Below are 24,216 nucleotides of genomic sequence, written 5' to 3' on the forward strand. Positions count from 1 at the left end.
AAAACAATTTAATTTGGGAGGTGGGCAGGGAAGGTCTTTTAGTCTTTAGTGGTGTATAGTCAAGAGTTTTAAAGTCATGTGAAGCAGTTCCCTTTTGGGTGATTATGCCACCAACTCATCACATAGTTCAATTTATCTGCTTTGCTTTTAATTTTTAGGGCTTACTTTTTTAAAGTTTAAGTTTGATTACTAATTACTTAAAATATTTACAGGGTTTCAAAACAAGGTACATTCTAAGAAGTCTAGCTTCTATCCCCACACTTCTGCCCTGTTTCCTCCTTCTCACTATATATATAATATATATGTTGTATATATGTGTATGTATGTATGTGTGTATATATATATGGCTTATCCTTTCATTTAGAAGTACACACAACACACACACCGCTCACTCTCCCTTTTTCTTACATAACTGGTAGCATACTGTGATGGTTAATTTTGTGTGTCAACTTGACTGGGGCATACGGGTGCCCAGACATTTGGTCAAACATTCTGGGTGTTTCTGTAAGGGTGTTTTTGGTTGAGAGTAACATTTAAATCAGTAAACTGAGTAAAGCAGATTGCCCTCCCTAATGTGGATGGGCCTCACACAATCAGTTGAAGGCATGAATAGAATTAAAAGGCTGACCTCTGTCCAAGTATGAGAAATTCCTCCTTCCTGCCTTCAAGCTAGGACATCGGCACTTTCCTGCCTTCAGACTTTGAGTTTTATAATAAATCTCTTATTTAAACAAAATCACCAACTTGATGATTTTATTTAAAAAGATTATAAGGAATGCGCCCCTGTGATTATGGAAGCGTATAAGTCTCAAGGTCTGCAGGGTGAGTTGACAAGCTGGAGACCCAGAGAGCCTAAGATGGAGTTCCAGTCCAAATCTGAAGGCTGGAAAACCAGGAGAGCTGATGGTATAGTTCCAGTCTGAAGGCTGGCAGGCTTGATACACAGGATGAACCCATGTTTCAGTTCAAGACTGAAGGCAGGAAAAAGCCAACATCCCAGTTTGAAGGCAGTCAGGCAGGAGGAATTCTTTCTTACTTGGATGAGGGTCAGCCCTTTTATTCTATGCAGGCCTTCAACTGATTGGACGAGGCCCACCCACATTAAAAAGGGCAATCTGCTTTACTCAGTCTACTGAGTTAAATGTCAATCTCATTACACACACACACACACACACACACACACACACACACACAATACTGGTTCTGGAGAACCCTGACTAATACACACACCATCAATATACTTTTTTCCATCTTGGTTTTTTTTCACTTAACATTATATTCTAGGGATCAATTTTCAGCAATACAGAGAGATATTTTTCACTTTGATAGCTTCCTAGGACTCCACAATGTGGATGTAATCCAGCTTTTCAACCAATCTCCTTCTAATGGACATTTGGGTCATTCCAGTCCTTTGCTATTACAACTAGTGTGGTAGTTACAATAATTTATTCAACCATTTCCTTACTGGTGGGCATTTAAGATATCTCCAGTTTATTATTATTTTGTTTTTAAAAGTTGATGAAATAATTACCTTTGTATATAAAGATATCCAGGAATGCTAAGAGAATAGAGAGTTCCCAAAGTGAGTCACAGGGTACGTATGATATGTGTATTTTTGATTTTTAAAAATTTCCACAGAACTTGGCATATTCTTTTTTTTTAAAGTTACAGTAAATTACATTCCCACGAGCAATGTATGATAGTTCTCATTCCTCACATCCTCTCCAACACTGGATACTGTCACCCCTTTTAATTTTTGCTAATATGACAGGTGAAAATAAAATCTAATTGTCCTTTAAACTTGCATTCCCTGGCTACTAGTGAAATTAAGCATTTCTACATATTTAGCGGTCACTGAGAATTAGTTTTCTATGACTTGCCTATTTCTATCATTTGCACATGACTGGGTTTTCTTTTTCATACTAGAATATAGTAAAAGATGAAACCCTTTTGACTATTTCTTGAGGTTAAAGTATGATCCGGCCCAGAAGTTTCCCTAATTTTGGTACATTCTAACCAAATCAAAACTTAAATCTTTCCATAATCCACCCCCACCCCCCAAAAAAAGGGAAAAGAGAAAAGTGTGGTACTGCATATATGTCCATGAGGACAGGGACTTGTTCACCTGGCACATTCAAATGACTGAAGACCAGGGACCTCCCTGCATGTTCTGCTTTGCATAACCTTCCTCTAGGACTTTTATACATCTCTGAACTGATGGAAATCCCAATAATCACAGACTGAGTTTCCTGTTGCCTCAGTAGGATGAGGTTTAGAGTCAGATTAATTTTATTTAGAAAAAACAGTGACTTTTCTTACACCCTAGAGCTTGGAGTAAAATTCATACATGCCACACATCTAAGGAAATGTTTCAAAAAATAATATTTGGGGAGGGAGGACTAGAATTAGAAGGAAAACCTTAGTCTAACTGGAAGAAGAATCCCACTCATGAATCCCAAGATAAGATTAAATAAGAAAATGTGGGCAAATTATGAGAAACCAGAATATGAGAGTATTAGGACTTAAGAAAGTCTTGACTTTGGGATGAAACAAGTGGGGCCCCAAAGGGTTTTGTGTTCAAAAGCAACTAAGTATTTGCTATGAAATTATTTTTCATCATCTTAGCAAGAAGGGATCAGATGCAAGACTTAAACCTATGTGTATAAAACGGATTTTGCAATTTCTCAATATGGATTTTAGAAAAGATTTGTCATCTCCCACTCCAGATCTCATCCTACACAATATACAATGAGATACACTACTCTTGACTTGTGAAATAATCGAGTTTTAGAATAATGAGGTTCTGAATATTAAAAATATAAGTATAAATTAAATAAATCAACATTAACAGCTGCTTAACAGTGATAAAATATACTTTTATTTACTTCGTTGAGTCAGAGGGTTGTAAAAAAAATTATTGCTAAAGTAGATACCAGGCAAACAGAACGGTGCTTTAGAAGTCCAGTTACCTTGGAGTTTATTTAAACTAAGAAAAAAAGGTCATAATGTTTTCATGCAATACATACTTCATTCTTTAAATAACAATTCTGACAAATAACAGAGAGAATTAAGGAATGCTGTATTTGTGATCCATACAAAACACCAACATTTGGGGTTATACATAATTTAAAGAAATGTCCCAAACACTTTTCAAAATACTGTAGTAGCCAATACATAGAGGCATGCCTTAGGTGGCCATAGGAATGCAGTTTAGAAAATAAAGAAAAAAATCACACTGTAACTACTCAATTTCTTCAAAATCACTGAGCAAGAAAAGCAACAATGAACTTCCATACTGATTTTACATAACTTCTATACAGTACCTTGACTTAAATCCAAGAGCAAAAGTTTAGACTCTCCTCCTCTATTTTTGGTAAACAACTGCATGGTAAACTTAGATGACATTTCCCCCGGATTTTACCTGGGAGTGGCCTTTTAAATTTTTTATTTAAAAGAGGGCAGGTTTGGCACTTTTATACTGATGTCACCAATGTTAATATTTCTTGGGATCTCAGGAAGATTCATATTCTTTACAGCTGATACAGCACGGGCTGGAGCTCCCGCTAAGCCAGCCTGTATACAGAAGCAAATAAAAGAAAAAGAAAATGTACAGCTCAGGTGTAGCCCATCACAAAACACTAAAACTGGAGGACAATGATAAAAGAGTTTCATAAAACAAGCTTAGAGACCAGATGGTAGTTTGAATTGGTATGGAATGGTTACTTTGAAATACTAATCTATAAAGAGAAAACAGTTGACACCTTAAAAAATACAGTGAATACATGCAGTGATAACAATGTAAAGATCTAAATACAAATTAACCTGACTACAGAAACATCACACACAATATTCAAATGACAAAGCTAGGTCTTCACTTATATTTTGATTTAACGGACTTATGATATAAGCATAAAGCATATTTTACATTAGTTTCCTTATTAGACATCTCTTGCAACAACTGTGATAGATTTTGGGTTTTTGTTTTTCAACTGTCATGTATTATTAATAAATGCTGTGAAATAAAAACTGAAAGTAATAAATCATGTTCGTTTAGTTTTTTTAGGGCTAAACCCTTAAAACATTTCAAAACAATAAAGTTTTTAAAAATTATTTTTTAAAATTGTAGAGGCTCTTCTAAACTTTTCTAGGAAAGTTCTAGGACATTTAAAAAAAAAATCAGGCTTTTAAAGTGAAGCCTCAGGACTTCCCTGGTGATCCAGTGGTTAAGACTTTGCCTTCCAATGCAGGGGGTGCGGGTTTGATCCCTGGTCGGGGAGCTAAGATCCCACATGCCTCGAAGCCAAAAAACCAAAACATAAAACAGAAGCAATATTGTAACAAATTCAATAAAAATTAAAAAAAAATAAAGTGAAGCCTCAATCCAAAGAGAACGGTTCTGCCTAAAAATGAAACTGCAAGAAGAGGATCAATCCAACCCTTCAATGAATTAGTAAAAATATAATGATTAAAAATATTTTGTCATATAAAGTAGATTCAACATATGTTCAGTTTACAATATGCAAATTTAGAGAAAGAACAGCATAAATGCAAAAGGTAGGATGTATATAAATAAATGAATTCTAAAATTTCCAATACCATTAGTGTACAATATTTGGCTTTCATCTTAGTTGGAAAATTTATAATTTGTGAAATAATTTTGAGAGAAAATATGCTTAAAAATAAAGAAAAATGCATATATATCACCTTTCTCAAATAGCTACATCAACAGTCTTCATATTTTTATGGTTTAATTTATATACCAATTAGATTTCATCAATTTTTATTCAGGTTATGTAATAAAGCCAACAAACAGATGTGAATTCAGTGTCATACATTATCTTGCACAAAAGCATTTAAGTAACAAAAACAAATCTTCTACTTTGCTTAGATTACATATATGAGACAGTGTCCATGTAATCAGAAAGATTAGTTTTAATGTCCCTTTTTGTAATTTAGTTTTTTTCTCTCATGTAATCCTACCTCTTTTGTTAATTAAAAAAATAATAATAATAAAGCTGTTACCTGAGAAAAATCTTGAGTGATACAAAATAGGCCAGTGTAAACTATTTGCTGAATAAAGGATACAAACATTGTTAAGCAATGAAATAAAAGCCATGGATTATCAAGTTAGAATTGGAAATAATAGAAAAATCAGTAAAATAGTATTTTATATGGTCCACACAGGCAATGATAAGGGTGATATGGATGAAAAACTCCATACCCAATTAAAGACTGAATAGGGTTGGAGAATTCAATTTCTATAATTTAATGGAGTGTAGTCGTTTTTGATGTATAACTAAAAATCTGACTGACCTCTACATTTATACCTACCTGAAGCAATGCAGTTTTTGTTATACCCCACCTCTCTCCAACTGCCCCCCAAAAGATGTTGGAGATATAGATGAATATTATTTAGGGTAGCATGAATCATATTCAAAAGGATCTTTAACTTGATCTTTTCAAGTTCAGTGTTTAGCTCCCAAAATTTAGAATGGTTGAGAATCAGAGAAGACTCTAATTCAAAGAGCTTCCTTTTGCTAGGAAGTATGTTGTTTGCCAAGGGAACAAAAATTATTTTACGGGCCTCCCTGGTGGCGCAGTGGTTGAGAGTCCGCCTGCCAATGCAGGGGATACGGGTTCGTGCCCCGGTCCGGGAGGATCCCATATGCCGCGGAGCGGCTGGGCCCGTGAGCCATGGCCGCTGGGCCTGCGCGTCCGGAGCCTGTGCTCCGCGACGGGAGAGGCCGCAACAGTGAGAGGCCCGCGTACAGCAAAAAAAAAAAAAAAAAAAAAATTATTTTACAAACTTACAGATAACCTGGAACTAAGTATCATTTTTCCAGTAGAAGGATTTTATATTTTTTCTAATTAAAAAATCAATTTGCCACTATTTCTACTTCGGAATTTCTGTACAGGGTGCTAATTATGAGTAGGCTATAGAAAAGTAATGACAAGGTATTTAACTATAAACATTTTAAAAGCATGAATTATTAGAGGATTTTATTATTGAGAAAAAGAGAGAAAAGGTAGGGTGTGTATGTGTGTGTCCGTCTGTCTGTTTTACTGGATGCTATGGTTAACATTTATAAGTAGTAAAAATACTTTTTTTAGTATTAAATGTCATTGTCAAGAAGCCTTCTTTTCCATAATATCCTGTACCATGAGCAGCTAAACTAAAGAATAAAACTTCATCCTGTTAAATGTCATTAGATTAAGTCGTTTCTTTGTGACCACAGATGGTGTTGACTGTTAGCTGCTAATGAGAATACATAAAGTCAATATAGCAATTGATTTCAATAGCATACATGTGCCAAATTCATATTATGTAAAACCAAAAGAAGTTTCTAAGTCAACAAACTACAATTTCTCTAAACATAAGCAGCAAGCCATAGACATGCAAAGGATGGTAACTACTCAGAACACGCAAATGAATCAAGAGAATCAAATTATTTCTCAAGCATGTTCAATACTTTTGTGTAGTTATGTCACAAATTTAGATAATAGTAAATTTAAAAATTGTAATGTGTACTTCAATTAAGTTTTAATTAAACTAACATTTTAAGAAATCAGATTCTGTAGAATATAAAATGTAAAGAAAAATATGAGAAGGACTGTTGATCACTACTCAGATGCTTAAATGAGCTGTCAATGTTTATATACAAAAACTCAGGGTTTAAAAAAAAAAAAACTTCATGTCACTCAGGTAGTTAACACCAGAACTGCTATAAAACACATTTCAGTTTCAGACTTCCACGAACGTGAACTCTGAAACATTTTTATTAAAGAATAAAATGTAAAAGAGGTAATTTGCCATTAGGAAATAAGTTTGCCAACACAAAGGTATAAAGGAATTTTCATCTTAGTTAAGATTTTTTTTTTAGTAAGATATACTCAGAACAACAAGATAACTTTTATTAAACACAATTTTTTTGAACACTATAATTTACAGAAATTAAGTTTACCTGACTTGTTAGTGGTATGTACAATTTAAAATGTAAAAATAAGATAGTTCTGACAGTACAGCATAGTTCTTATAGATTTAAGATTACACAGTTGACATAAAGGAGAAATAAAAAGAATGAAACCCTACTGGAGAAATAACTTGTTTCCATCTATGTTGTTATAATTGAGCACCACCATGGCAGGTAAACTGCAGCAACTCCACTAACAAAAACAAATACATGGATCCAAAGCAGTTAAGAGTATGAATCGGATGGAAGAATGAAGTACAGCATATAAAAGAATGGTCATGTTTTCTCTCCCATGAGATTAAACAAATTAACAGAATTAAGAGAAAGAAAACAAAATGAAGTCTGCAAGTATACCAAAATGAGGCCAAACAGAAGACTTATACAGACATACTCTCAGAAATTTCAAGCACTTGAATCACAAAGATAGTAATGGATGGATATGATTTGTTTTTGATTTTGTTTTTAAATTGCCAGACCCAAAAATAAACAAAATATGTGCAAGCGAAACTGAAAAAGCAGCATTACTAAAATATATTTCAAAGAATCTGAAGACTCCCTTTTCCTCATGCAATAAGCAATTAGCTTTCTCCAAGGGAAAAGGAAAGAACCTAGATATTTACTTCATCTAACACATAAAATATCCTACCATCTTAAAATATTTTTTCAAGCTTGATATATAGCATAATAAGATGGTAGTTGAAATAATTTGTACATACTAAAACCTTTACCCACCCATCCTGCTGGAAGTTGCTATATGCACATTCATAATTTTGACCTAACAGCAAGGTGAAAGAACATCAACATTAATAAACACAGTATTAAATGGTTTCAGACTCAAAATCATTAACAAAATAATGGCAGATTTTGAAAGCATGCTTTGAGCAGAATAGAAAATGTCAATATTTTAATTTCTGAATTTAAGGCAGAATAACTTTTAAACTGGGGACAGCCTTGCTCTTTGCTTTAAAGGCAGTGCTTTAATACTGCAATTATAAACAGATTAGAAATGCTGATGACGGTCCTCTAGTAAGCAAGAACTATGGCATTTTATGAAAATTTTTATCAAAATGAGAATATTAAAAAATTTTTAAACCTTTCAGTACTAGTCATTTTATGTAATCTTAAATTACAGCTTTAATTTCTAGCATAGGATTTACCTGTGTGAAATAAATATAGCAGACCAATGTCATTTATGGATTTAATATAAATAGTTTTGACCCTCACAAGTGACCTCAAGGGTCTTCATCATAATTTTGAATAAGAGGGTAACTGTGCATGTCAAAGTAGAGGGGCAGAACCAACTCACAAGCTGGCTTTCCAACATCTGTATCTTAGGGCCGCTTTTCTTGTTCTCTATTCTTTGAAAATAGATACTTGATTTAAAAAAAAAAAAAAAAGCAAATTACTAGTTCTAGTGATGGAAGACCTAAGTGATTGATGGTTCTTTGGTAGAAAAAGCAATTTAACATAAATTAAAGACTGGAACATAGAAACTGGCAGTAATTGAGATCAATGGAGTAAATGAGGCCATTACATATTTTCTATTCCCAGGATAAAGTAATACAGATCCAGGGTCCAAAAGTGGTGTCCCTAGCTTCATGATACATATCCCACTAACTTGGGATAAGAAATTGTAAAGCTACCTGTATGTTGCTGCTTCTTAAACACATCCAGAAAGTAGTAATTTAGTGTCTAAAAGGCAATGCCAAATTCCCAGTGGCATTTTTCTAATTACTAAAGTGGTTAATCTAACTTGTTAAGTTTACACATTTTTTTCCCTGCATGACACTCAATAAAGTATTTTCATTTTGAAATTTTTAAATGGAAGTATATAAACATTTTCATTTTTTTGAAATGGCTTTGTACAAAAAAGTTGTTCATCACCATCTCTACATGGAAATGTTTAAAGAGTAATTCACACAGGTAACTTATGGTGTGTAAAATGCACAGGAACTAGCAGAGAAAATTTAGTTTTGTACGGCTAGGAGTCTATTTAAAACATTTCCAATTTTTGCCAATATGCTTTGCAAAAATTTTCAGGGTTTACAATACCTTATTGAGTCTCACTATGATATGTTTGGATATCAGAAGGTTGCTACAGTGAAGATCCATTTTATTTTGGTCAATATATTTAATTCCATGTTATAGAGTATTTATTTCTATTTTAGAAGATTTCTGATCTTACTTTTTGTTGGCTACTTCTAATATTCACCTGTTAGTCAAAACTGCAAAAGCAATTGTTAAGACTTTGGAACTGAAAACCATTAGGTGGGGAGAAGGGGACTATTTAACAGTCACTGTTCTAAGCCTTTACCAGTTCCCACTTTGTATGCTAATCTCTAAAGGTTCAGCTTTTGGTTTGTAAATTCACAGCTTCCAAAACCCAGCATACAATTTTATGCTAGAATCCTAATTTAGAAACATGGGGGAAAAAAATCTGTGAGAGCTAAATTAAGGTTCTGCCATATGATGCTAAAAATAAACTCTGATTTACATACAAAGTAAATTGTCATTTCTACAAATGTAATTTGTCAGTTAAATGACAATGTTTAAAAAAAAAGAACAAAAAAACTTAAACTTTCCTTTTACAATGCAGGCACACAAAACAGAACAAACATGACATCAATGATATACTAGTAAAATACACTAAGTCCAATAAAAGATGAATAAACTACAAGGAGAAACTAGAATGGAAAATAGGCTACAGGGACTATATGGGTTCATTAACACAAAGAATTTTTGAGTCTGGCCTAAATAATTAATTGCCTTTGACATCATTTTGCTTTCCCTTTGTTAAAGTACATTTTTCTCAAAGTCAGCAATACCTTGTCTACCTGTCCTGTCTGGGAGATTGAAAGATAAAGGTCTGTAAGAGAGAAGAATGGAAAGAGCTAGAAAGATCAGGATGTTCGGAAAAAAGAGGACTGACTTTTAAAAAGTAGTGACTAAATTCAGACCCATTTATTCATCTTGAAAATCACATGAAATACATAAAAGCTAACAAGTCTCCCCAACCCCACCCCTCTACCTCCACCCCCAGGGAGTCCTTTTACTCCTAGGCAGATTCCTGAGTGCCTCTTACACTTCCCCCAAATCCCACCAACCTCCCAGCTTAAACCCTCCTTTCCCAAGACCCCAATGTTATAGTAAACCATTTATCTATCAAAGCAGGATAGATGAAAATATATTCAGAGCATATCTTTGCTTCTCGTCTCTTTAAAGATCTGGGTGATCTTTGCTTCTACCTGTCTAGGTAATGGGAATTAAACTGGTTCACTTTTGACTGTTACCGGAAATATACTACTTTTAAGATAAAATAATAAAATCTTTGATTTCTGACAAAGTAAAGGCAACTCGATACATCCATGTTATATTTTAAAAGCTGTATCTTAATTATATCCAGGCTTTTTAAAAGATAAATGATATTCTAAACATTACTTAAATTAATTTTTAAAACATGATAAACAGGTCTTTTCATCAATCATGGTATTCTGAACTTTAAGATTTACTTTGTAGCTTTTTGCTTACATGATACATTTTAACTAAAATTTTGTAAGAGTAAGATTAATAAAAGCTTATAGCTTGCTCTCAAATAATTTTGGATTATTCTGCAGTCATATATTTGGTAGATATAACAAGTTTAAATAACATGGAAAAGGAACCCATATGAAAACTCTTGACATTTCACTGCGTCTGGTATAAAGCTGGTGGCCTTCCAAACATACTTAAAATATAGGAAAATTACTGAAAAATTACACAAAATCAACATTATTTCAACACAGTTTCTTAAAGTATGATCAGAACTATATGGCTTCACTGTGACTCAAAATCCTACTTTATGAGGAAAATATTAGCAGACATCACATATAGAGAAACACTTGATAAACATATGTTAGTTTATCCATCAGTTTTAAAACATACTTTTTTTGTAAAGGAGAAAAAGAAAAATTAATTTGGTAGCAGATAACAAATGATTATACATGTTAAAAGATAATCAGTGGATGAAAAACAAATATTCACCAGTATTCAAAACCATTTTAAATAGCATGTTTCTGTTAAAGGACTTTAAGTTATAATGTTCTTATAACTATTTCCACTGAAAATGTAAATTCTGTATTTTACTGCTCTTTATAGATTAAAAAAAAACTGGCTCATTAACAAAGTTTTACTGGACAATCAAAAAGCAAATATCCATTATGTAATTATTACAGGTCCTTCATGACTTCTGTCAATATTATATATAGCAAACCTAAGGAGGAAAAGGTGGGCAGGCGGGAGGAAGGGCACCACCAATGGAAAGGAGTTAAATACCTGGAAATGTGATAATTCCAGACAAGAGGTCGATATATTTTTACAGATGATTACATGGAATTCACAAATTACCACATATCCACTCATTTTAGACTAATTATTAATGGATTGTATCACTGTCTCTTGGCATTTAAAATCTATAACCATATAGTTTTGTAAAGCAAGGTTTAACAGACATAAATTTCAAGTTATCATTTTAAGACTTTAAAAACTATACCTTAGAGTTTATGGTAAACCTTTTGCCATACTGAACAATACACTGCAAGCCAACTCTATTAAATAATATTCTTAGCCCTTTTCCTTGTCCTAAAACAAAATTTTCTCTATTAATCTAGTTTGTTTTCCCTTTTCAAAAACCAGTATTTTAAAAATTGGCTGTAGAACACACAAAATATATACAATTACTTAAAAAGAGTCATAATTTTAAGCTCTTCCCCATTACAACCCTCTCCTTTGGGAAACCAAGGAGGATGATAACTTGAGATAAGGAGAAATGAAGGACTATTTTAATTTAAAACAGAACATTAGAAAATGTTTTTATATAAAACTTCAACTGTTTCTAATCCTCAGATTTCAGATTTATCCACCATCCTGTGTTTCATTCCATTTCAATGAGCACAGCATTTTAAGCTGATCCTTTGAAGAGCCAACAAGATAAAAATTCTTCAGAACTCACCTGTTGTAAATTAATGCTAGCAAATTTTTAATATCTTTCTGCTTTTATAGTAATATTTACTTTAGATCAACCAAATAACTGTACTAATAATTATAAATAAAATTATTTACTGCATTATGACTATAAATACCAAAGGTAAGAGTATCCTCAAACATGTGTAGTATTGAATGAGATATCAAGACTATTCATCTTTCTAAATTTCTGTATAGCAATAAGAAACAACCAAAATCATGTAAACTTGAGAGGCTCAGCTACAGCACCTGTTACTGATATTCAGCCTTGTTACTGAGGGAAGAGTCATACAATTCTAAAGTAGAGTTTTACAAAAGGCTAAACTGCCGGTCGGTCCTCATTCACTCAATTTAGCAGCACAAAGTTAGCTGTATATAACTAACCAAATCTTTCTCTTCTAGAATGCAATAAAAGCCATGAATACGTGTATCATTATATGGAATGTATGATCTAGCTAACTTGTCAGTGAACTTTAGGAAGGATCCAGAATTAAAAGATTAGAGCATTGAATTTCTTCTTTCAATGTGCACTCAGGCCTACTAAGCACCCATTATAACATTACTTCCTTATGAGAATTCCATTTTCTCTCCTTTCCTTTTGCAGAAATAGTTTTATAAAACACTAAATTTATATCTCTTTAGAAAACCAGTTCTAAGACTTCCTTGATAATTAATGACTCAGGTTTAATAACAAATATTGATTGCATTATTCATAATTTCTTTTTTAAGCAACAAGAATTGGGAATTTTATCCATTACCCAAAGCAATTACGACTGTGGTTAAAAGAATACACAAACCTATTTGGTGGATAGTGGTCACAGAACATTTAACATACTAAAATGTGTATATTCCACTTCTTTTTAAAATCGAATAAGCATACCAGCTGTACCTAAAGGGTGATACTGAAGGACAAACAGTGAAAGCTACAAATCATGCATAATTTATGATCATGCTTATTACTACCTTCATTAACTAAAGCACTTTCCATTCTTACCTCAGATTTCTCCAGTTTATTTTGTGCATCAATTTGTGTAACAATCTCATTCATGTTGGTCTCCAATACCATTCCCCCCATCACCATTTCTGCAAGAATATTGTGAACCTAAAGAAAGAAAACTCACTATAAGAATGTTTCATGATCCCAGTAATTTTTCTTTCAAATACTGCTATTTTATGAGCTGTAAAATAAAAATAATTTGAAGACTCATAATACACTTATGTCACTACTGTGAAGCCTTAGGCAATTATACAAACCTCTTTAAATCTTAGTTTAATAAGCTGTAAAACAGAGATAATAATAGTATCTCCTTCATAGACTGATGAAAAGATTAAGTGAGGTCAGTGACCATGGAAGTGCCCAAAACAAAGTAAATAATCAATAAACATTAGCTACCATTATAGTATCAGGATTAATGCTAAAAAAAAAAAAAGACCTATAAAGGCCTTTTATACCTGATTCTTTTTTTTTTTTTTTTTTTTGCGGTATGCGGGCCTCTCACTGTAGTGGCCTCTCCCATTGCGGAGCACAGGCTCCGGACGCGCAGGCTCAGTGGCCATGGCTCACGGGCCCAGCGGCTCCGCGGCATGTGGGATCCTCCCGGACCAGGGCACGAACCCGCGTCCCCTGCATCGGCAGGCGGACTCTCAACCACTGCACCACCACGGAAGCCCTATACCTGCTTCTTAGTCAGTAATTATTAAGTTGTTTTATGCTCAAGGTACTCAATGAGGCTATGTGGCATTCCTACAGGCTCTAGATTTAAAATGAAGTAAAAGTTTCTTTATATTATAGGTACTTTAATAATGCTTTTACCCCAAAGCCCTCTCTATATATCTAATTACTCAGATTTTTTATGATCAAATACATCTTACAATGACAAAAAACAACATTTTCCATTGGGGAGAAAAACTATAACCCAGGTGTTTTGTCATAAAGTATTTACTGGATCAAAAATCACCAAGTCAAAGCTGGAGTGTCGCAGAACAGTATACTGTGCTATAATTTTTAAAAAATAATGTGGCAGCATTAAGAATGGAGACTCTGAAATTAGATAGGTATAAATACTGACTCTATCACTTATTAGTTGTATACCCTTCAGAAGTTAGTTACTTGACCTCTCTGTTACCTTATCTGTAAAAGAGAGGTAGAAAAAGTACGGGTACCTCATAGAATTATCATAAGGATTAAATAAATTCAAGTGAAGCACCTAATAGGTGCTTAAAAAAAAAACCTAATAGGTTTTTTAAACAAAATCTTTGAAAAATTAAATATATAATTATACTGTTTGATTTTCATTCCTTTTTAAGATTTCATGCAAATGTACTCATGATTTTTAAAATATCCTATTATTTATTAATGTTTCATTTTGCAAAGATGGACACCTCACATACCAATTTTGAAGAATTACAGAAATTACTTTTCCTTAGCAAACAAAACCAGAAGCTACAATTGTTTTAAACAATAGTGCTAAATATCATCACTTCTACTACTATCTTTTCTGTTACTAGATACCATTTATTAAAACTCCATTTTGATGCTGCACTTACAGTATCTGATTTAATTCTCACATTAACCTTTGTTACAGCTGAGAGAATAAACCAGCTTACTCAAGACGCATAAGCTAGTATGTGGTAAATCAATGACTCAAACCTAAATCTGAGTGATCCAAGTCCAATACTTTGCTTTCTTCTGTTAACAATAATAAATGAAATTGATACAGCAAATCATAATCTATGAAAATTCAATTAAAGGTCAAGAAGATAACTAGGTGATAAAATAAAATTACCTTATAATAGCTAATAGGTACTGTATGCATAAAAAGTGTTTAGAAAGAAAGGCCATGGCCAGGGTACAGAGATTCATTAAAACTTCTGTTTTAGCAGTGGAAATTCCTCTTCTCTTTTTAAAACAAATTATTATGCAACAGCATGACTTGTAATGCTGATAGAAGTGTAACAACTCCACCACCCTCATTTTGCTCAGGCTTTCTTATGGGTTCATCCCTACATATACATCGTACTATTGCCTTTCGAAACATCTCAGAACACAAGCACTAGATTGGTGGAAACTACAGATTGCAGCAATACTGAAACATCTACCAACTTTAGAGGTAACAAAATATGAGCAGCCTACAAATGTGGGTCATATGTAAGAAATTCTAAGAAATGTATGTAAATATGTCCTTAAAGTAAAAATAATTCCTATGAAAGCCAGTTCAGATCCAGAAGAGACAGAAAATACAACTGAAGGGCCTGTGAGCTAAATTCTTAAACATAATCTCACTTATTATAAAGATAATAAATGCCTAAAGAGTGTATTCTCAGTGAGGAGGTACAATATGTTATGTAGAAATTTAAGGAGAGGGCTTCCCTCATGGCACAGTGGTTAAGAATCCGCCTGCCAATACAGGGGACACAGGTTCGAGCCCTGGTCCGGGAAGATCCCACATGCCGCAGAGCAGCTAAGCCTGTGTACCACAACTACTGAGCCTGCAAGCCACAACTACTGAGGCTGTATGCCACAACTACTGAAGCCTGCATGCCTAGAGCCCATACTCCACAACAAAGAGAAGCCACCACAATGAGATGCCCGCATACTGCAACAAAGAGTAGGCCCTGCTCGCTGCAACTAGAGAAAGCCCACGCACAGCAACAAAGACCCAACGCAGCCAAAAATAAATAAATAAAATACATTTAAATAAATAAATAAATAAATAAGAAGTGTAAGGAGATAAACATCGTGGGAATGAGAACTAGTAATTGGGAGGCTACTCCAATACTATTCAGATTATGGTGTCCAAAGTAAGGTGTGTCACATGAGGAGGGGAAATTAAGAAGGTGAACATGTCTATTGATAGAAAAGTTCATGTTCCAAGAATTGACAAGAATTTTTGGCAGACTTAATAAGAGAAAGAGGACGATAAAGCTCTGCTTTTAGCTTAGCCCTAACTCTATGGTTGACATATTTCAGTATTTTGTTTTATAAATTTTACTTAAAACAGATTTTTATGGAAATAAAAGGGTAACAATATGCTTATAATACAACTCATCTACTAAACTGCTTTGATGTTTACCTAAAAGTTCAACGAGTTTTCACTCTCTCTTATGAATTTTTATAGGTATTTAAGTGTTTAAAAAGTGGCAAATACCACACTAACAGTGTATTTTTGCCTTTTTCTTCTGGACATAGACCGTAACTTCTAAATTTCATTTTTATTTTTTTTAAATCACAATATAAACCATACAGAAACTTATATATAAAAATAGTCTCTACCATCCTCTGCTTCTGTTATTAGGTCCCTCTATCTAAAGATAATCACAGTTAATTGTATCTTATATATCCTTCTAGAAAACTTGTTATGCATATACTTGTTATATATGTGTGTGTGTGTATCTAATGTACACAAATGAGATCACATTGTACACATTATTCCCACAGTTCTACAAGAAAATAAAGATTGAATTGTCGGTGCTTTGTGACCACCTAGAGGGGTGGGATAGGGAGGGTGGGAGGGAGGGAGACGCAAGAGGGAAGAGATATGGGGATATATTATATGTGTAACTGATTCACTTTGTTATAAAGCAGAAACTAACACACCATTGTAAAGCAATTATACTCCAATAAAGATGTTAAATGGGAAAAACAAAGAACGACAAAAAAAAATTGAATTGAAAGTTATGAGCATTATGAATTAATAAAATAATAAAAGTCACTGGAACCAGATATATGTACAAGAATGATCAATGAAACTGTTGGTAAGAGCAAAGAAAAATACAAAACCAAAACGGTGAATCTACACTATTATCACACACCTAAAAATGAGAAATATACAGATTCCTCAGAAATATTGGTAAGTTATTAAATGAACAAATGAGAGGGACAGAACGCTATCTATAATATGGTCCCATTGAGGTATACTAAAAAAATTACACACATACACACACTTGGATATACCCAGAAAAATTCTGGAAAGGCATGAAAATAATTAGAAAAAAAAAAGACTTTATTTTTTTAAGAGCAGTTTTAGGTTCACAACAAAATTAAGAGGAAGGTACAGAAACTTTCCCATACATACAGCCTGGCCTCTGACATGCACAGCTTACCCAGAGTGGTAAATATGTTACAACTGATGAACCTACACTGACACATCATAATCACCCAAACTCATAGTCTACCTCAGGAGCTCTCTTTTGGTGGTGTACATTCTATGGGTTTGGATAAATATGATATATATCTATCATTATGGTATCACACAGAGTATCCTAAATATCCCCTATGCTCCACCTATTCACCCATCCCCCTCCCTCCCCAAGCCTGACAACCACTAATCTTTTCAGTATATGCATAGTTTTACCTTTTCCAGAATGTCATATAGTTGGAATCACATAGTACACAGCCTTTTCTGATTGGTTTCTTGCACTTAGTAATATGCATTTTAAGGTTCCTCAATGTCTTTTCAGAGTTTGATAGTTCATTTATTTTTAGCACTGAATAAAATTCCATTGACTGAATATAACACAGCTTGTTTATCCATTTACCTACTGAAGGACATCTTGGTTGCTTTAAAATTTTGGCAACTATGAAAAGAGTTGCTATAAACATCCACGTGCAGGCTTTTGTACAGATATAAGTTTTCAACTCTTTTGGGTAAATACCACGGAGCACGATTGCTGGATTGCATGATAAGAGTATGTTTAGTTTTTTAAGGTATCGCCAAACTGTCTTCCAAAGTGACTGTATCATTTTGCATTCACACCAGCAATGAATGAGAATTCCTGTTGCTTCACATCCTTACCAGCATTTGGCGTTGTCAGTATTCTGGATTTTGACCATTCCAATAGGTATATAATGTGCTGCAAATATTTTTTAATAGATAGTAGTTGCCTAAAGAATGGGACTGGAGGACTGAGGAAGAAAGGAGACTTAGCTTTCTTTCATAGTTTTTGTTTGTTTGTTTGTTTGTTTTGAAAACTTTTAACACGAGCATATATTGCTTAAAAAAAAAACCTTCCTAAAGAGTAAGAGAGATCATTCAGAGGAACAATATTAAAGGCAATGGCCATGTACCTATTTAAGTTATTTAAGAGGTAGCTCAAAGGTGGTGAATATTTGTGAGTGGTAAGAGAAGCATGCCACTTTTTACATGTGTTAAACAGTAAGTCTTTTTATGTGTCAATGCAGAACCTGAGACTTTTGCTTAAAACTACTGTAACATATAAGATTAAGTGGTCTAGAAAAAGCCTGTGCGCAGCAACGAAGACCCAACGAGGCAAAAGAAAATAAATTAAAAAAATAAAATGTAACTACCAGAAAAAGTAAAAAAAAAAAAATTATGGCAAGCTATAGAATTGTAAATGCATACTGATCTCAAAAATGTTAAAATGTGAAAGAAAATCAGCATTTTAGAATCAACGAAGTATGATATTTTCTTGTCATGCTTTAGCTCTACAGGTATTTATAAATAAAAGCTATAATGAAAAAATTTAAGTAAGAAAATGGGTGTCTTTGGGTTTTTCTGGAGTCACTACCAACATTTAAAAAAGAAAAAAGCTTAGCTTCAGAAATATATCCTCTCAAAATATATTTATCAGAGCTTCATTAAATCTAAAAATATATTAAATTTTTGTATAATTATTCTCCAACAGGATAGCTGACATATCAAAGTGTTATATAAATCAAAACTTTCACCTGGGGACTTCCCTGGTGGCACAGTGGTTAAGAAACCGCCTGCCAATGCAGGCGACACAGGTTCGATCCCTGGTCCAGGAAGATCCCACATGCCGCGGAGCAACTAAGCCCTTACACCACAACTACTGAGCCTGAGCTCTAGAGCCAGTGAGCCACAACTACTGAGCCTGTGTGCCGCAACTACTGAAGCCTGAGCGCCTAGAGCCCGTGCTCCACAACTAAGAGAAGCCACTGCAGTGAGAAGCCCGCGCACCACAACGAAGAGTAGCCCCCACTCGCTGCAACTAGAGAAAACCCGCATGCAGCAATGAACACAGCCAAAAAATCAAAACAAAACAAAACTTTCACTTGATAATATTATTAACCTGAAGAAAGTGTTTGCTAAGGAAATAATCGGTTCTACAGGTATGTGGATAATATCTTGAGATTGATGCAGTTGAGCAGGTTCTCCTGCTAAAGAGCATAATCCCCACACAAACTTCTCTCTTCTTTAATATTATATCATGAAAGAAAAGTCTAAAGTATGACAGTTTTGTAAGTAATTTTGAAAGGAATTAAGAGTACATTTTGTTAGCCATCAAAATTTTGATAAAATTTTCAAGACAAAATAGAAAGGTTAAGTATATAACATACTTTAACATACTATAATATACTAATAATAATGAAGACATTTGCTAATTGCTGACCAATAGAAAGCAACAGTGGTATAGTAATTTAAAGCAACAGGTAAAGGAATTCCCTGGCGGTCCAGTGGTTAGGATGCAGCGCTTCCACTGCAGGGGCACAGGTTTAATCACTGATCAGGGAACTAAGATCCCACAAGCCGTGCTGTGTGGCCAAACAAAAACCAAAAATAAATAAATAGAGTAATAGGTAAGAGTAATTCTATTTTGTTACACAATGCATTTTATACTTACACTGAATATGAATGTTTCAAATCGGAAAATTCAAAATATTCAAGTCTGAAAAACTAAAAAGCTGTTCTACTTGCTATTCTATATTTTGGGTTGATTATACAGAAATCCTTTTTTTTTTTTTTTTGCGGTACGTGGGCCTCTCACTGTTGTGGCCTGTCCTGTTGCGGAGCACAGGCTCTGGACGCGCAGGCTCAGCGGCCATGGCTCTCAGGCGCAGCCGCTCTGCTGCATGTGGGATCTTCCCGGACCGGGGCACAAACTCGTGTCCCCTGCATCGGCAGGCAGACTCTCAACCACTGCGCCACCAGGGAAGCCCCAGAAATCCTTTTTAAAGGCTGTTTATCATAAGGGTCATGGATGCTCATTAAAAGACCTTAGAATACTCCTGGCTTATGTGTTATTGTTGACTTGTATTTTAATGCTACAATTTTTTTTCATTTTAATCTCATAAGTACTTTAACAGTCAATGTTCTTTTATCCTTACCCACAAATTTACTTCTTTCTTTGCTCTTCTTCCCTCTTCAACTCACTCCTTATATTTCAGATTTCTTTCCGTGTAAATTGCCCTCTTTAGAATTTCCTTTAGTCCAAAGGCTTGCTGGTTGCAAATTCCCTCATTATTTCTCAAATAATGTTTTTATTTCACCCGTAATCTTGAAAGATGGTTTTGCTAATTTTAGAACTACAGTTGACAGTTACTTTCTTTCAACACAACATCTTCTAACTTCTGTGGTTGCTGTTGAGAAGTCACTTCCCAGTCTGACCACTGCTCTTGTGAAGGTAATATGTCTTTTATTTCTGGATGATTTTAAGAGCTCTCTCTCTGCTATTCAATTTTACTATCATTAGCCTATGTGTAGGTTTCTTTTTGTTTATTCTGCTTGTGATTCTTTTATCTGTGGATTGGCATCTTCCATTAATTCTGGAAAATTCTCAGCCATCAGATACTCAGATATTGGATATGCCTTATTTTTTATCAGGTTTGACTTTCTAACAACTTGCTCAGTAGAAGGGGGGGTGCCAAGCATTTGACTAGAGCTGGCAGGGGAGGGTGAAGCCTGGCATGTCTGACTTTGAACGGCCCAGCCAGGAGCTGGGTTATAGAAAGGAAGGATTAAGCAAATTAAGTAAATGCATCAACAATAATACAAATAATAGGAATGAGAATAATCTCTCACTGTCAGAGAAGCAAAGCGCAGATATGTAAAAGATGAAGACTAGAATAAATTCTGTAGTGTTGCACTAGACGCTGGGGTATTAAGAAGAACTCAATGATTTTTAATATATATAAAGATATAGAAATAGGCAGGTGTGTGTGTGTGTACATACATCTATTTCCTAGCTTGGTTCACTGAGAACCAGAAGTAATAATCACACCTCTACCAACGAGCATACATGGTGCTAGGACTGTCATTTCTATACATCATCATCCACTAAAAGGAATCTTACAGAGAGAAAACTAACATGAGGGCTAAGGCAAAAAATATATAAGATGCTCTGCCCATAGAAAAGGTGGAGAAACAATGATCAACCTCATAATTACAAGCACCTCCATCCAGACTAGGTTTCTCCATACCATTTCCCACTTTAAAAAAAAAAAATCAGGGCTCCTAGAAGGAATGACTGATAACATATCTAGAGTAGGAAATAAATAAAGTGAATCTGGAACATCTAGTTGTACCAGAACACAAAGCAGCTATCAAAGTCCATGGAGGGGGAGAGGGGTCATGTCAAGAGAACCCAGAAGACAACGTGAAGGGGTTCCCCCACTGGCCAAAGATAGGGCAATTTGAGCATCAAAAAGAATAATATCCACAGTGGATTAAAACAAATCAATTATGTTAAAATTCATATGTCACAAGGGTACTAAAAAAAGAAATTCAATGATCACTTCTGGTGACTACTAGGGAACCAAATGTTATGGAAACTGGTTAATAAAGGGAAATACTCTAGAATTTATCCTGTCTTTCCTATATAAGCTGTACCTTTTTTTTTTTTTTTTTTGCGGTATGCGGGCCTCTCACTGTTGTGGCCTCTCCCGTTGCGGAGCACAGGCTCCGGACGCGCAGGCTCAGCGGCCATGGCTCACGGGCCCAGCCACTCCGCAGCATGTAGGATCCTCCCGGACCGGGGCACGAACCCGTGTCCCCTGCATTGGCAGGCGGACTCTCAACCACTGCGCCACCGGGGAAGCCCCAAAGCTGCACCTTTTAAAACCCATCATCTCTGACTTTTAATGGATTGTTTCATTCAATTCACACTTACTATACTGAATAATACATTTATTTTAAATAATTTCCCTTTCCCCCAAAGTTGGTTGTCTTGATCAGATTTTATTTGTATTATTTTCCCCTTTTAAATAAGAGATTCTACTGTTTATAATTTTTATTAATGAAGACTATCTCTTTCCTTGCTCTTTTAATCAAACAAATATGACTTTATTCCTATTTGTAAAATATCAAGTCTTTCTACCACTGAGATGCCTTGTTTTCCTACTAAATGCTCTGTTATTCCCTACTCTCCTTTCCCCCAGGTGGATAACAGCTTCAAAATACTTTTATAATACATGTTAAATACTTCATATTCTCATATCTTTTCCTTCATGTTTTCTATCTCTTAATCTTTCAATTATATGCTTTGAGATTATTTCCTGCATTCATCTTCTATCTGTAATTCAAGCCTCAACTGTGGCCACTCTCTTCTTTAAACTCTACAGTTTGAAAACACATTTTTAAGCCCCAGGAAGACCTTTTCGAATTGCATCTCCTTAAGCACTTTTTACCATTTTAAAATTTCAAGTGTTCACCGATCTCCTCTAGTAGTTCTTTTTCATGGAGCATATGTTCTGATTGTTCAGCCTGTTCCTCATCTCTCTTGTTGAGATGGCATTCTTTTTTCTCTGTCGGCTCACTGGTACTTAGGTGTGGTTGCTGAGATACTCTTTTTTTTTTTTTTTTTTTTTTTGCGGTACGCGGGCCTCTCACTGTTGTGGCCTCTCCCGTTGCGGAGCACAGGCTCCGGACGCGCAGGCTCAGCGGCCATGGCTCACGGGCCCAGCCGCTCCGCGGAATGTGGGATCTTCCCGGACCGGGGAACGAACCCGTGTTCCCTGCGTCGGCAGGCGGACTCTCAACCACTGCGCCACCAGGGAAGCCCTGAAATACTCTTAATGGTTAGATTTCTTCAGGTGGTGAAAGGAAAAGGAGACTCTCACTCTGTGTCCTGTGGTTTAAGGATAGGCTATCAAACTCCTTAAGAGGGACTGGGCTAGAGGAAACCTCTCCAGTCTCACTCTTAATTCTTCATTCTCCTGGCCTGGAGGGTAGGAAAGACACTGAGGCCTCCAATCAGATCTCCCTTACCCTGGTCTTTTGGGGGATGGGGTGAATGCAGGGAGGAGTAGACAGAGCACTTTTATAGCTGTCAATACATGTCATACATGCTCTAAACCAAGCTCTTTATACATCTTTAGCTCTTTCATCTTTGCCCTGGGATTTGATGCTGTGCTGCAGTAGTGGTGACAACCTGGGGCTGCCCAATTAAAGCCACAGTGCTCAGGAAATGGGCAGGTAACACAGTTGCGCAAATAAGCAGACCTTCCCAGCAAACCCACAGTGGCCATGCAGTATAAGTAAGAAATAAACCAAATTACTCATATTTTAGGTGTTATTACCACAGCATAACTTAGCTGTAATAAAGAGTCTGACTCCATTTTTGATGCCTGCCTGCTGACAGCTTTCAAGTCCCACTGTTCTCCCTTCCTCTTCTGCCCACATATGGGCAAGTTGATAAGAAAGTCCAGGTGCTCCTTCCTTTGCACTGGCAGGAAGTTTAATTTACACAAGACCTGGCCTGCATGTGGAAACCCTCAACCCAGCCCTATCCCCTAACCACATAAAACCCCAAGATAGTCGCTGTTCCTTGTTTTCCCCACAAAAGCTTATTATGTGAACGATAAACCTTTTCAGATCAGATCCTCTTGGTGTACATGTGGTATCTTCAGTCTCTACATCCAAATCAATTTTGGGCAGGGGGTGCTGTTCCACTACTTCAGGGTGACTACAAATATTAGCTTATGTGACTGATACACAAATTAGTACTTGAAGGTTTGTAATGAGAAACTGATAACAATCACAATAAAGGAAAAGACACTGACTTAGGGGTTGGGCAGTAGGCCACATGGAAACTATTATATTGGAGGCTAGAAAGTTAGTGATCCATGCTCGTAGTGGCAAAACATTTGGCAAAACTATCATGTGTGATAGTTTGAAAAGCAGATAAATTTACCCATGAAAACTCTTTTCTCTCTGACATAAAAACGGATGATTTTCCAGATACTGGCAGCTTTGTCACCATGGATTCCAGACTGACAGAATGTGGGACATGATAAACATACTGTGTGAATTAGAAATACTCTGATATTGTTACTGCAGCATAAACTAGCCCATCCTGACTGATAACAAAAGGGGTATTCTTTACAACTTCCTCCTTCCCTCTATCCAAGTGTAGTATAACAGCATACAGAGGATTGTGTACAAAACTCTGTATTTGCCCCTAGAAAGAAATGAGTTGAGCTATTTAGGAGATCTCTGACTGTTGGAAGGTCCAGGGCTGCTTGAAAGTTGAAAACAAGCCTACTTTC

At 35.2% G+C, this 24,216-nt stretch overlaps 1 protein-coding gene across 1 annotated transcript in view; it reads right to left on the reverse strand.

The window, feature by feature from the left end:
* Positions 1-2,855: 2,855 nt before the first annotated feature.
* The window catches only part of AP3S1 (adaptor related protein complex 3 subunit sigma 1), a 68,571-nt gene continuing 47,210 nt past the window's right edge, over positions 2,856-24,216 (reverse strand). Inside the window, 3 exon segments of the mRNA XM_082621885.1 lie at positions 2,856-3,477; positions 3,480-3,573; positions 12,964-13,071. Of these exon segments, the coding sequence (XP_082478011.1) occupies positions 3,449-3,477; positions 3,480-3,573; positions 12,964-13,071 (231 nt within the window). The 3' untranslated portion in view covers positions 2,856-3,448.

Source organism: Mesoplodon mirus (assembly GCF_964341445.2).
Source record: "Mesoplodon mirus genome assembly, chromosome: 5".
Lineage (NCBI taxonomy): Eukaryota > Metazoa > Chordata > Mammalia > Artiodactyla > Ziphiidae > Mesoplodon > Mesoplodon mirus.